This window comes from Triticum aestivum, chromosome 1A (assembly GCF_018294505.1).
Source record: "Triticum aestivum cultivar Chinese Spring chromosome 1A, IWGSC CS RefSeq v2.1, whole genome shotgun sequence".
Lineage (NCBI taxonomy): Eukaryota > Viridiplantae > Streptophyta > Magnoliopsida > Poales > Poaceae > Triticum > Triticum aestivum.
In genome coordinates this window covers 44923484-44940665 of record NC_057794.1, presented here as the reverse complement: position 1 = coordinate 44940665, position 17182 = coordinate 44923484, and the positions used below count along the sequence as shown (strand labels likewise).

The window sequence follows — 17182 nt, the reverse complement described above, 5'->3', positions numbered from 1 at the left end:
TGAACGAATCCTCACAACTCCGGAACGGAACCAAAGCTAACGAGAGAAGCAACCCGGAAAGAAGCAAACAATATAGTAAACAACCATCACATAAACATGGCATAATGCACAACCAAGTATGATGCATGTCTGGTTTAACAAGGCATGGCATGGCAAAGTGCAACAAACAATACTACAAATTAAGTGGAGCTCAATATGCAACGAGTTGCATATTGACGAAACACCACATGACTTATTTAGTTCGACCTCGGTTATGAACTCAACAATATTAAATGTTGTTAACATGGCAAGAGGTGAAACATGAGTAGAATACACAGTTAGGCATTTTAAATGAGGCCAGAAACATCAAACAACAATTCCGATAAATCCTCATGTGCATTAGCAATTTAATGCAAACACCAATTTTAAACATTCTTGATGTTGTTATCATGATGCGGATGACATATGCAAGTTTATGCAATTTTATGAGAATGTTGACATGAGCATATTATGAAGCATTTGTCATTGTGGCGGAAACGAAAAGGGGTGCCACTGCAATGAATCCGAAAATGATACCACGGCAACATATCGGTTCCGGTAGCTCACGGAGATACCGATGCAAAAGGTAGTGTGGCGGGAGCGTGCAAAAGATGGTGGGGGTGATCCCAGTAACCAGGTTCCTACGGGTGGACGGCATGGCAACGAGGAGGAACAACTAACGTTCACGGGCGAATACAACATCTAAACATGCATCTCATACAACACATGCATTCGTTCATGGGCATCGTTCCGGCGGTTATACCTTCCAAGGGTGCATTCTCGGAGCGTTTCGGGTACGTCGAGGGAAGTAGTTGTTCTCGCGACGGTGGTGAAAGTAGTTGTTCTCACGGGTCGCAGAGGAAGTAGTTGTACTTGCAAACTTGTCGGATCCACGACGATGGTAGTTGTTCATGTTCATAGTCGCACAAGTTTCCGTAGATGTTCGGGGTCACGACGAGGTACTCGGTGTTTCGGTGCGGTGTAGGGGTACATGTCGATTGTCGTCGTGGTACTTGGTGTTTCGTTGCACCCAAGCGACGGTAGTCATACACGACGCGCTGTGGACGTAGTTGTACTCGCGGTCTTCGGTAATGGAAATTGGGCGTAGTGGTACACGTTGTCGGGGTACTAGTCCCATCCCTGGGTGTAGTCGTTCATGTTCGGAGGGGAACTTGGCGTTTCCATGTTCTTCGGAGTCATTGTGTAGTCGTTTATGTCGTAGTTGGACTTGACAAAAAACACACCGGCTGTAGTGGTACATGAGGGCCTTGACGAACTCAAAGGGGTACTTCCAGTTCGTGAAGTCGATCTCGGGGTCTTGGCATATACATCATGGGCAAACTTGCGTCCAGCAACAACAGGTGCCGGCGTGCAGAGGCAAGGAGGAGGCCGTCGACGAGTCTCTCGACAGCAAGGACCAGCAGCAGAGGCACGGACGCGGAGCTAGCGAGGGTGGCGGCGACAGCAGGCATAGGTGGCGCAGATGGTGGTCATGGGGATGGCCGAGGGTGGAGTAGCTGATGGAGGAGGCAAGGCCATGACGCTGCTAGGACTGCCGGACTTGTAGCTGCTGCTGTCGGAGGCTGGAAGCTCTACGCCGGCCATGAGGAGCGGGACAAGCAGAGGCGTCGGGCGGCTGTGGCATAGGGCGCGCGAAGGGGCGGCCGGAGGTGCGAAGGGAGCAGACGAAGGGAGGCCGGGCGATGCAGAGGAGGCCGACGAGGGGAAGGTGACGATGCATGCGACTGGAGATGGTGGTGGCGCGGGAGGCCGGGCGCGGCACCATGGGAGGCAACGACGCAGAGGAGGGGAGGCTGCAGGGGCAGTGATGGTCGACGATGAGGGCGATGGTAAGGTCCGGTGGCGCGGCACCAAGGGCGGCAAGGAGGAGGTCGGACGTGGGGGTCTCGCGGTGGAGGCGGCGAGGGGATCAGGTGCAGGGAGCTCCTCTCCCTGGCCCGATGCGTGTGTGTGTGTGTGTGTGTGTGTCTGTGTGTGTGTGTGAGTGGCGGCGGTGTGGGGGACGAGATGGAGAGATCGAGAGGAGGGGAACGAGCAGAGTGCGGGGCTACGGGCTAGGGTTAGGCAAGGGAGGTTCGACTGGGCCTTGGCCTAGTGGCCGCCGGCTATAGGAGGCCCAAGAGGTTTGGCTGGTCTCTTCCTCTCTCCCTTATTCCCTTTAGATGAAGAAAAAAATAGAGAGAGAGAGGTCAAAATAATTAAGAGAAAAGACCATGAACAAGAATTAGATGGTGGGACATATTCTGTAGGGCTAAATGGAATATTTCCAACCCAACAAAAATGGTTCCGGCAAAAATCAGGGAACTTAAATCCAAAATTATTTAACTTGCACCAAAGTAGTATGAATGGAGTGTAGGATTTCAGAGTGTCCAAAAATATTCGGATTTTTTGTGGAGATCAGGAAAGCGATGAAAGAAAATATGTTCAAAGTTTGGGGACCAAACTTGAAGCGGGAAAAGGCATGTGATTATTTGCAAGTGTGTTTATGGGTGATTCCGAAAATGGAATATTTAATATAGCTCCCTAATATTGGGAGGATATGTTATAAAGAGAATCACCATGTGAATTCCCTCGGTTTAAATGGACTGAAAATCCATACATTTTATTTATTTGAGTTGCAAAGATTAATGACATGATGGCATGATGACATGATGCAATGCAAAGATAAAAGAGCAAGCACAAATGAAACACACGGCGATCACCAAAATATGGAAGTCTTCTGAAGCGTCGGTCTCGGGGCGTCACAGGAACACTTTCCTAGAATTAGAATTAAGCCACCTTATGAATCAATCATGAGGGCATCTTATGGATCTCGAACCAAAGATGACAAAACTTAGATCATTGCTTTATGCCTAGCTATGGACGTAAAACTATAGCGCTTGTTGGGAGGCAACCAAATGAATAAAATATATTTTTGCTTTTTGCTTTCTGGTTTTGTGTGTTAGCATAATTATGCTACTATTATGATTGTATTTTTTGTGTTTTAATTAGTGTTTGTGCAAGTAAAGCCTTTAGGATCTTCTTGGATGATAGTTGTTTGATCTTGCTGAAAAAATAGAAACTTTTACGCTCACAAGATTAATTTTTATATTTTACCAAAGAGCGATAAAATACCTGTTCCACTTGAAGTAGATCAATATACATATTTCTCAGGTCTTCCTAATTTTTTAGAATTTTTGGAGTTACAGAAGTATTCGAAATAGTCAGATTGCTACAGATTGTTCTCTTTTGACATATTCTGGTTTCTTTGTGTTGTGTGCTTATTCTGATGGCTCTATGGTTTTCTTTGATGAGTTTTTTCCATAAAAAAGTTGGAATATAGTAGATATAATACAAAAACAAAATATGAATTGGTTTGATACAACACTTATAGTAGTGGTTTATTATTCTTATACTAACGGATCTCACGAAGGTTTTGTTGAGTTTTGTGTGATTTAAGTTTTCAAGTTTAGGGTTATCTTACGATGGATGAAGGAAGGATGGAAGAGCCTAAGCTGAGGGATGCCCCGGCATCCCAAGCTATTATCCAAAAATGAGCAACCAACTAAGCTTGGGGATGCCCCCGAGTGGCATCCCCGCTTTCTTCCAACAATCATCGGTATTTTACTTGAAACTATATTTTTATTCGTCACATGATATGTTTTTTGCTTGGAGCGTCCTGTATGATATGAGTCTTTGCTTGTTTTATTTTGTGTTTTAAGTCATCAATCCTTACTGGACACACCTATTAGAGAGAGCCAAAATTATGTCATGACTTGTTAGAATTGCTTTCTATACTTCACTTAAATTTTTTTATGAGCTAGGACTTGCTCTAGTGCTTCACTTATATCTTTTTGAGCATGGTGTGCTTAGTATTTTCGAAGAAATTCTCCCTTGCTTCACTTAAATTATTTTGAGAGAAAGAAAAATTTATTATGCTCATGATCTTCACTTATATTTGTTTGAGCTTATGAAAAGAAACACATGAAAATTAGTCCCAAAGTGATAGATATCCAAGAAGGATAAAGAAAAAAATGTCATGAAGATCATTGGACAAAATAAAATTGATTCTTAGTAATAGTTTTGAGATATGATGATGTGATATGTGAGTTATGTTGATGAGCAATTGTGCTCTAGTAAGAATATTGGTGTTAAGGTTTGTGATTCCCTATGCATGCACGAAAGTCAATAATCATGCAATGAAAATTATATCCTACTTGTGGTGCATTATTCGGTGTTGATTATGCTTAATGCTTGCTTATGAGATTATCTGTTTCTTAGTTGGTCACTTCCCAATCTTTTGCTAGCCTTCATTTTGCACTAAGTATGATCACTACTTGTGCATCCAAAAACCTTTAACCCAGTTTTGCCACATGAGTCCACTATATCTACCTATATGTGGTATTCTTTTGTTGTTCTAAGCAAATTTGTATGTGTCATCTCTAATTTTCAAAATAAACTTCTTTTTTGTGTGTTTGTTTCGCTCGCGGAGCGGTGAGGGGTGGCTAATATTTTCCATGCTAGATATGTTATTCTCAAGATGAGTGTTTATTCACTTGTCATTACACGAGAGTAAAGCAAAGGTATTAGGGATGCCCAGTCCCGAAATGCAAAAATGAATTTACTTTATGTTGTCAAATAATAAATTCCTTGGAAAGTGTTGGTATGGAGGGCATCCGTGGATACGGTTAGCCATGGAAAGTGAAAGTTATGGTGGAAAAAGGAATAATCTTTATTTTCTGTTTGGGAACCGCCTATGATATATCTATGCATGAAAAGTATTGGGAACTATTAGTTGGTGGGATGGATACACCTCCCAAAATGTATTTATCTCTAAGTTTTTCGCTTCGAGCTCTGGCACCTCTACAAATCCCTACTTCCCTCTGCGAAGGGCCTTTCTTCTACTTTATGCAATTTTTATTTTTGAATTTGAGTCTCCATTTTCTCTTATAAAAAGCACCAACTAGGAGGCAATATGATCGTACTTAAGTATTGGGTGTAGCTAATATTTGAGTGTGTTTCATGAATGGATCAAAGTTTGATCATGATGGGCTAGGGATAACTTATTTTAGCGTTGATATTTTGAAAGACATGGTTGCTTGTTGATATGCTTGAGTATCTAAATTATTATGTCAAAACTAGACTATTGCTTTGAATCACATAAAAAGTCCAAATGTCCATGCTATAAAGAAAAGAATATGATATGACATGTTAAACAGCACTCCACATCAAAAATTCTATTTTTATCACTTACCTACTCGAGGACGAGTAGGAGTTAAGCTTGGGGATGCTGATACGTCTCCAACGTATCTATAATTTTTTATTGTTCCATGTTGTTATATTATCAATTTTGGATGTTTTATAATCATTTTATAGTCATTTTATATCATTTTTTGGTACTAAACTATTGACATAGTGCCAAGTGTCAGTTCCTGTTTTTCCATGTTTTTTACATCGCAAAAAATCAATATCAGACGGAGTCCAAATGCCACAAAACTTTACGGAGGTTTTTTATGGACCAGAAGGAACATGTTGGGGGTGCTCGCCATGTCGTCTCACGGACAGGAGGGCCGGGCCGAGGACCCTCGTGGCGATTAATTACTAAGATTCTTCGGGCAGCCCATGACATATACAATGGATATTCCACAAGACTTGGCGCACAGGACGAGGACTCTTCTAAATCCTAGGCCTCCGGTACATTATATAAACCGACGCCAGGATAGTCAATAGATCATTACAACTTAGATCATTAGATCTACAAAGAGGTTCATTCACACATATGATCTCGAGGTAGATCAACATGTACTCTATACCCCATCCACAATCAATACAACAAAGCAAGACAAAGGGTTTTACCTCTTTAAGAGAGCCCGAACCTGAGTAAATACCGTGTCCATTCTTTGTCATGTTACCATCGTACCAAGATCACCAGCTTGGGACCCCTACCCGATATCTACCGGGTTTAGCACCATCACATGTGTATCTTCGACCAACGGTATGTTCTTCCATACTTTCAATCCTAATGGTATTGGACCATCTTCGGGACCTGCAACATATACACCAACAATAATGAAGTGGACAAAAGAACAGACAAGATAAACATACTATTTACCCCAAGCTGGCATAGCAATACAAACATTGACTTCTGGAGCCGTCCTCTATGCACATTGACATGTAGTGACAACTACTTAGCACTGTGAGTGTAAATAGCCAGTTCTAGGAAAATGGTCGCATCCAACTAGCTATCAACAACACCCTTATTGGCTCTCACATTCAGCTAGCAATCCTAGATGCATGCATAATTGTTTCTCATGTCCATTGTTTTATTTTTTAGGGAACAATCTGGCCCATCTTAGGCCACTCGATATGCACCAGGAATATTTTGGCCCTCAAGTTTTCTGGCCCTGATTTGGATGTCGTTCTCAATCTTCTGAGTTGCTTCCCCTTTTGGAAAAGTTCTATGTCATTGTAAGTGCTCATTTTTGTTTGCCTTAAATGTTGAAATAAATTCTTGATTCTCGGTTATATATTCTAGTCTAGTTAGCAACTGCCTATTTACCATGTATCTGGCATTTCCCAATGAGAGGAGTATTTGAAGGCAAAGATGAAGAACTTGCATCCTCAGTCTGACCCACTACTAAATCCAGTGAAATGCCTTGAGAACCATCTCAAAGTAATGGTGTTGAAGAATTACAAAGGTGGTGAGAAAGAAGTTGGCTTTTCCAATTTCTTTGTTTTGAATGCGAGAGTGGTGAAGGAAATCAACTTAACATGATTGCCATCGATGAGAATTGGATGATTGATCAACTCAGGCTGCTACAAGTAGAAACTAGAGCTTCTCAAGTCGCGTGGTTGAAATTCAAAAATGGTTATTCTCCCTAGCAGACCTGTGTGTATACAAGTGATGTATCATAGACCCTTTTAGTTGTTATTTTCCAAAAGGGCTCGACCCTCTTTTAGAGAAAGCATATGTGTGCTCTGTCAATTGCCTATCCTAATGAAGACTTCTTTTGCAGATTACGTTGATAGCTGATGATGTTGTGTGTGTCTTCTATTAGAAAGAAGTCGTGCATCTGCGCCGAGGACAACAGACTATGGTCCTTCTGTTTCTGATCTTCTGTAATTAGGGCTACTTTGGTAGCCTGGTGTGATACCTTTGGTCCACCTTTAACTATTTTTTTGTCCTTAACTCTCCTCCTCCCTCTTGTATATCTATGCACGTTCTAACTGTTTCTATATTAATGTTCCCTTAGTCACAGAGACGAAAAGTAGAGCCTTCTTGCCCAAATTTGTGATATACATGTCATAGAGAAGTCCTACCCGAGCATCCCACCTAGTCCCACGCGGTGTCTACGTGGAAATCATCAAGCCCAAGCCAATGAAAATCTAAGATTAAGCTAAAGAAGAATAAGCTAAAAAGAACCTTAAGGGAGCCTAGCTGCTAGTTGAAATACTTCGTGTGATAAAAAGCTAGTAGTGTATACATTGTACAAAGCAGACGTTGCACGCATTGCAAAATCCAAGTAAACCGTTACAATCGAACTACACCAGATTTGTGTGTGAAATCATATATACAACTAACTGAATATGCCATTTATCTTTCTCATCCCCTTCCCCATGAGTCTCCTCACTTTTAGCAAAGTAAGTTGTATTTGGAGCTTTGCATCAGCCAGGGTCGAGGAATAAGAGTTACTAAGATGAAAAATTGGTTGAGCTCAGCCATAAATGAACCCATTAACTTTGGATATAAAAAGCACATGAAAGTTGTTGCTTTAACAACAGTAATTTCTTCTAATATCCTTGATCCCTTCACCTGCAATGAGCCGTAAATAGAACCAAAAATATTGTGTATGAACAAACATAATTTAGACAATTTGAGGAGAAGACTTTATTAGTTTCACAAACGTTCTCATACAGAGTGATTAACATAAACTATTATGAGTAAAACATCACGAATTACAAATGTGAAAGGGAAGCTCTTGTGAGGCCACACACATATAATGTAAAAGCCAATGCTTCTCCTCCCGCGGCTAAACTAGAATCACTACGCCAGAGGAGGAAATGTGTAACCTGCAAGACCATTCAATTTGACCCAACATATGATCAGAATAGCGCAAGAAACATATAAAATGCATAACTAAAATCAAAGTTGTGTGACTCCAAAGAATAATAAATATCAAAACTGCATGTATGAAATGCCGATCATCGTGATTCCCTTAATATATTTCACTTACTTCCGCACTTGTAGCCGTGTGGGAATGGCTTCTTGCAGAAATTGGCAACATAGGCAACCTTCTCCATACACCATATCTTCTCTTTCTCCTTGGTGACACCAGCACAAAGGCATGGGATGTTTGCCTTCTGCCACACGGCGCAGCATTTGTCCGACGGATTTAGCTTCGGGTTTGCTGGCCATTTTTGATACTTAGCACACTCCTTGATCATGGCCTGTCGGTCACCCTCACATTCGTCAGCCGACACGGCTACCGCAATAGTGAGGATGATGAAACATAAGCACATGAGTTTCGCCATGGCTATGGCTTTTATATCTCCTACACTAGAGCCTTCTCTATCCCTTTGATATTAGAATCGTACAATATAGGATTTGTGTGGCTTCTATGAATGTGTGGGATACATGACTTCGCTAGCTATGTCTTGGTATATATAGCCTTGTTTGAGATGATGATACAGACGCATACACCAGTTGTATATCATGAAGATATAGCACCATGTCAGACAATTAATGTATACATTAATTATACATCTAGAGGCTACATCATACATTAGTTCTATATCTTGAAGATACGATATTGTATCAAATAATGAATGTGTACATTAACTTTATATCTACAGGCTAGACCTTTAAGATATGAAATAGCATCAAACAATAAATGTGTACATTAACTTCATATCGACACGTTTTACACACATTAGTTGTATATATGATATATCTCGAAGATATGGCACTGCATGAAAAGAATGAATGTGTACATTAGTTGCATATCTACACGCTACAACAATACATTATTATATATATCTTGAAGATATGGGATTGCATCAAAAAAATGAATGTGTACATTAATTGCACATCTACGGGCGTACAACATTACATTAATTATATATATCTTGAAGATATATTACTGCATCAAAAAAGGAATGTGTGCATTAATTGCACATCTACGGGCTACAACATTAGATTAATTATATTAACTTTTTAAGATATGGTACTGCATCAAAAAATAAATGTATACATTAGTTGCACATCTACAAGCTACAACATTAACCGCAAATTGCTACAATATTGCATCGCACTTTGGAAATATGCATTGAATTCTATATATCACACTAGTATAAGACACTGGACATGTACATTAATGGACCTGTATCTCAGAAAAAATAAGGTTGAACTCAGGAGGGGAGCTTCTGAGGGGACGGCGCAACCCGCTTACGAGGCCTAATAAATCTGTAATTGTTGGCCCATGTGAGACAATTTTTTTTATTATTTTGCCAGTGCTATTACTTTGGCTTATCAATTGGCCCCATCTTACTTCCATGCCGCTCTCCACTACTGATTGAGCCCACGTATCTTTTTTCTATCGGGGTACCTGTTTGTATACTATTAAATGATCCCTGCGCATTGCCGTGGAAAATTTGTTAAAGGTAATACATAAAGTGGTACTTAAAACAAGTAAAACTATTTGCAAACAAGTGTTCTCATCATGCTCGCTTGCACCAAGGGAAGATGGGAGGTGTGGCTGGAAGGTAGAGCGTCGAACTCCAACAAGACAGTTGGAGAAGAACTGGACATCTCTTTGGAGAGTCCTAGTGCCGTCAAAGATCAGGGTATTTTTGTGGCGGCTTGCCAAGCACTCACTCCTCATGGCAAAATCATGTCACTCCTTCCGTACTCCATAGTGAGAGTAAAGTAGATGATAACATCACACATAACTAGGTAAAATAGATGATAGATGATGTGGCAAGAAATTAATGAGGAAAAAGAGGCATATGGTAACATTGTATGTTATTCATACTATGAGTAACATCACACATACCAAAACAAAATGAGTCTATAACCTAATAAATGGAGTATTGCATGACACCATACATATGTTACTCCTCGTTATGCAGGTAGTAACATAGACTAGTAACATATGCATGTTACTAAAGTTACTCCCCACTATGGGTAGTCTAAGTCATCTTACGTTGTGCATTAGGACCAAAACGAAGGGAAAACAAGAGAGTGTAATGTTCATTAGCTAATTAAAACCATTGCATGCAATGAATTAACCACTGCATGCCGTGGTAGGTAGTCTCAACTCATTAAAAACATACACGCCCCACATCTCTTATTGGTTGATTCATTTATTCATGTCAAGAAATAAGAAATAAGGTGAGAGTTAATGCACCACCCCTGAGTGTTTTGAGACTATATGGTTTTCGTAAAATGACTAATGCATCGATACGGAGGAAGTAGTTCATAGGAATGCATGTTACACGAGATGCAAGATACACGGTCACATGGATTCCTCAAGGGTAAGGCATTCCCGTCTGGAGTGCACAATGTCAGTGTGCGTATGGGCTGTGGCTGACGAGTACGTGACCAAACTATTGCAGAACCGGCGAGAACCCCATAAACTGGAATGACCTTTTACTCTGATTGATCACTTGAAACATGAATAGGGTGAAAGTGCTTGACAGTGTGGGCGATCTGGTATGCGTGATTTGGTGGGTTGACGACTGCTCAGTGGCAAAGAACTTGAATTGTTGCAGGAGAGGATGTTATTGCGGTCACATCGTCCTAGAGATTGAAGAACGAGCTAAATTGTTCCAGGAAGCCTAGTACATTCCCCTTGACTGTCGACCGTCATTTGTGGCTGAGAACCACCTCAAGTGCATTGCATCCCATATAACATTCTAGATAGATTAAGAGTGTGCTTTCCTTGATAAAAATACCAGCCATTGTTGTGCAAACAAACTCTGAAGATACATACGGTAATGTAATGCCAGCCATTGAATGGCAGCTCAGACCAACAATGTTTCCACCAAGAGAAGAGAGCCAACACAGGAAAAATGACGTTTCAGTGGGCAGAGACCAAAACCTATTGGTGCTGGACCAAGTGTGTTTCACAACAATGTTTCAGTAGTCAGGCAATAAGTTTTACAGCTTCTGTTCCAGAGACGAGTGTATCTTCAACAAATGGCACGGTCTTCCATACTTTCAATCCTACTGATGCTGGACTGTCTTCAGGACCTGACATATACAGCAACAATGAAGCAACTGAAAGGACAAGGTAAGCAAACAGTTATTACCCAAGCTGGAAATATATACAGACCTTGACTTCTGGAGCTGTCCTCTATACAAACTGACATGTAGTGAGAACTATTTAGCTCCGCTAGTGTAAACAGCCAGTTCTCAGACAGATGGTCACAACCAGGCCTGGAAGTATTCGATGTCTGACAGATCCAGCAAGAGTCAAGGCAGATTGATTAAAATTGATTTATTGCTAAGTTGCAACACAGTAACAAGGCACCACTATCTTAGAGTTAATAACTAGATGCTCCTTTCGAGGACTCGCGTTAATCCTAGGGAATTTGTCCCAGAGAAATAACATCTATCCAGTCTACCTTCAAGTTATCTATGTAGCTGTTTGATTAAGTAAACCTCGCTCTCTCCCACATGGACTCCTCCTTTTGTTTCCCTTCCCTTCCTTACCTGTTGACTCTCTAACTTCACCGTCGCATCCTATGCACGCGTCTACGAGTGGCCACCACAGTAGTTCATCCTCCTTGAAACTGTTTGAGACCATTCTCCAGCAATCCTTTCCGAACTCAACACGCAAGTAACCATTAATCCCCAAATTCACTGCTGTATTCTCCGACCTATTGAGTTCATAACAAGGACCCACAACAAATATGCCTTATCCCTAATGTCTGATCAAGAAAATCTATGGAGTATATGAACTCTGCTGCTTGTAGGGCTTGAGATCAGAAAAGCTTGGTTTTCTAATGTGTATTTTGCAGCAGAGAGGAGATTGTTGACGACGTATGGGTGTGTCAGAACTCAAAGTGCGGATGTGCTTAATTAATTCAAATGTTGTGTTCTTGACCTTTGATTTTAGATGAAATCCCAAGTCATAATTGTGAACTTTTCCTTAGTTTTCCTGAGCCCAATGTTCACATTGTGTGGACATGCAACACCATTCCTGTAGTGAGTACTCTCGTAAGTGCATGTATTCTGAAACAACTGCTAAAATCGGTTGTGGGTATACTGCATTGTACCTCTTCTCTTCACGTCTGTCCTCTAATTTGCTTTAGTTTCTTTTAGGTTTACCTGTGATTGTCTTCAGATTTACCAGTCAAATGGGAAGTATGTTTATATCAATGGTACATATGTCATATGTGAAGTAAAAAATGTTGAAAATTTGGGACTGAATTATGACTGTCAGTATATATAATTTCCATGTTTTCATCAACAGCGCATCATTCATGCAGATAATATTTTTTTAACTGGTATTTGGTCTATGCAGTCTTCAGTAACAGTGACATGAAAAATTGGTAAATAAATGCTTACGATGGATAAATGAGCCCTCTACTACACACTAGGGACCCAAATGATGGTGTTGCTATGATTGCAGGCTTATAGGTTTCCATGGAGTCTCCTAGAAAGAACAATGAATTTGACACACTTCGTCTCATTGTTAAAAGTCAAGCCTTTGTTTGTGGGAGGGTTTCTTGTCGGTCATCACGGATTGAACTTTATTATACTTAAAAGTTTTTCACTTCAACAGGAATATCCCTGCATGATTACCCTCTATTATTTATCTTCTCATCTCCCTAATTGTCTGTTAGACCAAACTTCCTGCTGAATTTGGTTCAACATTTGTTCTTTTAGAAAGAAGGCTCAAGAAGAGCACGCCATCAACGGGCCAGGGATTACACAAAACCAATATCAAACAACAGCAGAACGGTACAAGGAGCTGAAAGAGCAGCTTACAACGCAATACACACAGCAAGCACAAGATAGAAAATGAAAGCACAGCTTGCAACTGTCGCTGCCACCACACTGAAGAACCTAAAACAACTAAGCAGAAGAGGCAGCAGTGGATCAGCCAGTAGCCACGGGAAGAGAGGGACGCTACCCTCTCGTCCTGGCTCGAAAGACGCCGCACTGTCGGCAAGAAGAGGCGCTCACCCGAGAATTAGGCAAGGAGCCAGCTTCACGACCACACGGAGACTTCACAACAAACGACTTGCATGAAGCACACCACGCCGACTGCAGCCCTGCCATCCTCCGAAACACAAGCAAGGAGGGAAAGCTACTAGGAGCAATCAAACACGAGGCAACGAACACATTGAAAACATGGTCAGCCTTCACAAAGAGGGACCGGGCACTCGGATCACATACTTAACACTGCCACCATCTCCACCTAGGGACGAGGATGTCGACCCACATGAACATACCAATTACCAACGCACACCGGAGCTGAGAGCACCACCAAAGGTAAGGCGCCGGACCTGCAGAAAATAGCATCGCTCGCTGCCGCTAGAGACTCAAAGCCCCCGGACACCTCCACACCACAACACCACTCATCCAAGTCCAGCATTCCCCGGATGGCGTCTCCAAGGAGAAACGACAGGCATGTCGCTGTCGCCGCCAAATCCAGAGCCGATTTTGAGCTTTCGCTCAGGAAAGTGGCGAGGGGTGGGAGGAAGAGTCCTCAGCCACGCCTCCAGGGAGGAAAGTGGTGCCCTTGGGCGTCGCCATTGCCGTGGCCCAACCAGCCAGCCAAGGGTTTCCCCCGGACCCAGACCCGCAACACCTACACCAAAGAGGGTACTGGCGACGGAGGTTGCCGAGCACCAAGGTTGGCGAGGAGGAGGCCGTACCTTCAGCTCTAGGGCCTCAAGCTGAAGGACTTGCGTATCGACCACCGCCCGCCGACTCCTCGCCGCCCAAGCGACCAAGGGATCCAGCCACCAGCATCTGTGGGCGCCGCCTGCCACCAAGACATCACCGCCACGCCATCGAGGGCCGCTGCCCCAGCATCTGCAGCCATTTGCTAGAGAAACGGAGCAACACGAGCTTCACCACCACCTTCACTGGCATCCACGCAAGCTTTCTCGACGTCCTCCTCTGGTGGCGGCAAGGGAGATGGAAGAAGGGCACAGCAGCACTGGGAACCCTAGTCACCCCTGAGTCGCCCTCGGGAGGACGATGCGAGGGCCCGAAACATTCTACACTCTCACCCCAAAAAATTGTTAATGCTAAGGGATGATTGTCGACACTATAGTAAGTTGAGATATTCGAATTAAGAGTGGAAACACCATGGAAACCTCCATTAGCAAAAAATTAGTGTGGTTGTTGGTGATCCGACAAATCATGCAACTAATGCAATGTATTTCGCCGTCTTGTTAACGACCTCACGTTGAAGGAAATATACCTAAAGGGACGCCGTTTTACTTGGTCAAACGAGCAATCCCCACCCACCTTGGTGCACTTGGACCACGTGCTCTGCACCTTGGACTAGGAGGAGGCACATGGTGAGTGCCATCTTCTTTGCCTCACGTCCATTGTGTCGGACGACAACCCGCTTCTGCTAGACTGCTCCCCCATGCCTACGGCGCACCGGCGTTTCCACTTCGAGGACTTATGGCTGAGACTTGATGGGTTTCACGACATGGTGGCCACGGCTTGGGGCTCAGTTCATGACCCGGACCCCTTCCATCGCCTCATGATACGCCTGCAGGCCACGGCCCACAGCCTCACCAGCTGGAGTGCCAAGTCGATAGGCAACATCCAGGATAGAATGGCCATCTTCCGTGAACTCATTGCGCGCTTCGACAAGGCACAGGGGATTCGCGTGCTCACCCCACCGGAAGCTTGGCTGCGGAAGCAACTCAAGTTTACATACCTTGGCCTCGCATCCCTTTGACCGCACCATCGCCCAACAGTGTGCACGCATCACCACGCTCAAGGACGGCGACGCCAACACTAGCTTCTTCCACCGGCAATGCTCCTTTCGATGGCAAAAGAACTGGTTTTCAGTCTGGCCGTGGATGGGCATGTGCTCACCGACCATGACGAGATGGCGCAGACGGCATTTGAGCACTTTGAAAGAATCTTGGGCACGTCCGCCAATCGCGACATCACGATGGACTTGGAGCAACTTATTGATCCGGGTAACCTCGCGAGCCTCGATGTGCCCTTCACCGCGGAGGTATGGTACGTTGCCAGCAGCTGTACGAGTTGAGGCCGCGGATTCAGCAAGCTTAACCAAGCCCTCATGACCCTATTGCCCAAACGTGCTAACGCCCACCAGCTACGTGACTACCGGCCGATATGCTTGATACACCTGGTGGCCAAGATCTTCACGAAAGTACTATCGCTGCGCCTTGCCCCAAAGCTGGACAGCCTGGTTAGTCGTAACCAGAACGCATTCATCACCGGACGCAGCCTCCACGATAACTTCATCCTTGTCAGGCAATCGCTTAAGATGTTGCATCAACTTGGCTATTAGGAACGGCATGTCTGCCCTGTTTTGGGAGGACCACTGGCTTAGCGGAAAGTCCATCCGCGAGCTCGCCCCGTTGCTCTACCAGTGCATCCCCAAGCGGCAACAAAAATCAAGGACGATAGCAGAAGGGCTGGCCGGGAACTCCTGGGCTTGTGATATCCAGGGAGCCCTTGGCCTCCACGAGATAGGCCAATACCTGATGATCTAGCAGACCGTGAACCGTACCAACCTCTCGAATGAACCAGACCGACTGCTTCGGAGGTGGATGGCCAACGGTACCTACTCGGCGCAGTCATGTTATGTGGCCACTTTCCATGGTTCAACGCGATGCACGTCCCAGAAGCTGATTTGGAAAAGCTGGGCGCCGCCAAGAGTAAAATTCTTTCACTAGTTGGCGAATCAAGATCGCTGCTGGACGGCTGAGAGGCTCGCTCGACGTGGGCTGCAGCATCACCCCAGGTGCCTTCTATGTGACCAAGCTACTGAAACACTCCAGCAGCTGCTCCTGGCCTGCCCCTTCACTCGCCAAACATGGCATGCCAGCTTGCCTTGGCTACGCATGCCGACCTGGCCACCGGACTAGGAGCCCACTGTCATGGCATGATGGCTGCGCGCGAACGAGCACACGCCGACGACGCATCGCAAGGCCCTCAGGTCCATTGCCTTGCTAGTTCCATGGATGATCTGGAAACACAGGAACGTGTGCGTCTTTGACAATGCGACGCCCTCGATAGATTTGCTAGTAGATACACTAGTAGAAAACAGGGCTTTGGTCCAGGCCGGGTCAGCCCATTAGTCCCGGTTCAGTCTAGAACCAGGACCAATGTGGGCATTGGTCCCGGTTCGTGAGCCCAGGGGGCCGGTCGGGCCACGTGGGCCATTGGTCCCGGTTCGTCTGGATGGACCTTTTGGGGACCAGGGAGCCTTTGGTCCCGGTTCAAGCCACCAACCGGGACCAATGGTGGTGGGCCAGGAGCGAGGCCCATTGGTCCCGGTTCGTCCCACCAACCGGGACCAAAGGTCCAAAAGGTCAACCGCGTTGTCATAACGCTGTCGGTCTACGAGGGTACGTAGACAACACTCTCCCCTCTCGTTGCTATGCATCACCATGATCTTGTGTGTGCGTAGGAATTTTTTTGAAATTACTACGTTCCCCAACATGAAATTGCAAGTGTCGCCCTCGATTTCAACTGCAAGTCTCGCTCCCGACTGCAACGAGCCTTGCATTTTTTGTTGGAGAGGGGGAGAGGGTAGTTGCATGTCCAACAGTAGACTTGCAACTACAAGTGTCGCCCTCGATCGCAATCGCATGCCCACACATTCGACGACAATTAACAATTTTGTTTTTGTAAGGGGACGACGAGACAGGGGTGCCACCAACCAGGACCAAAGGCCGCCGCTTCCCGCCCTTTGGGCTGCTGAAAATTGGCCTTTGGTCCCGGTTCGTGGCACCAACCGGGACCAAAGGGGGACATTGGTCACGGTTCGTGCCACGAACCGGGACCATTGCTCTGGGTATATAAGGTAGCACTTGTGAAAATTTCGCCAACCGCTCCCATTCGCCCCCGACGCCCCCAGGCCGTTCGTCGTCGTCGTCGCCGCCCCGATCGAGCCCGTCGTCGCCCGCTCCCCGTCGCCGTCGCCCCGCG

General features: G+C 44.7%; 2 protein-coding genes across 2 annotated transcripts in view; both read right to left on the bottom strand.

Moving 5' to 3' along the window:
- Positions 1-7882: 7882 nt before the first annotated feature.
- LOC123088428 (uncharacterized) lies at positions 7883-8692 on the bottom strand. Its single transcript, XM_044510670.1, has 2 exons — positions 8253-8692; positions 7883-8088 (listed from the first exon to the last, which is right to left on the bottom strand). Exons 1-2 carry the CDS (start codon positions 8548-8550, stop codon positions 8063-8065), a joined length of 324 nt encoding a protein of 107 aa, XP_044366605.1. The 5' UTR covers positions 8551-8692; the 3' UTR covers positions 7883-8062.
- A 2245-nt stretch (positions 8693-10937) lies between these two features.
- LOC123188892 (4'-phosphopantetheinyl transferase HetI) overlaps positions 10938-17182 on the bottom strand; it is a 25287-nt gene continuing 19042 nt past the window's right edge. Inside the window, exons 8-9 of the mRNA XM_044601169.1 lie at positions 11352-11472; positions 10938-11269 (exon numbers count right to left, since the gene is read on the bottom strand). Of these exons, the coding sequence (XP_044457104.1) occupies positions 11163-11269; positions 11352-11472 (228 nt within the window). The 3' untranslated portion in view covers positions 10938-11162. The remainder of the gene's footprint in view (positions 11270-11351; positions 11473-17182) is intronic.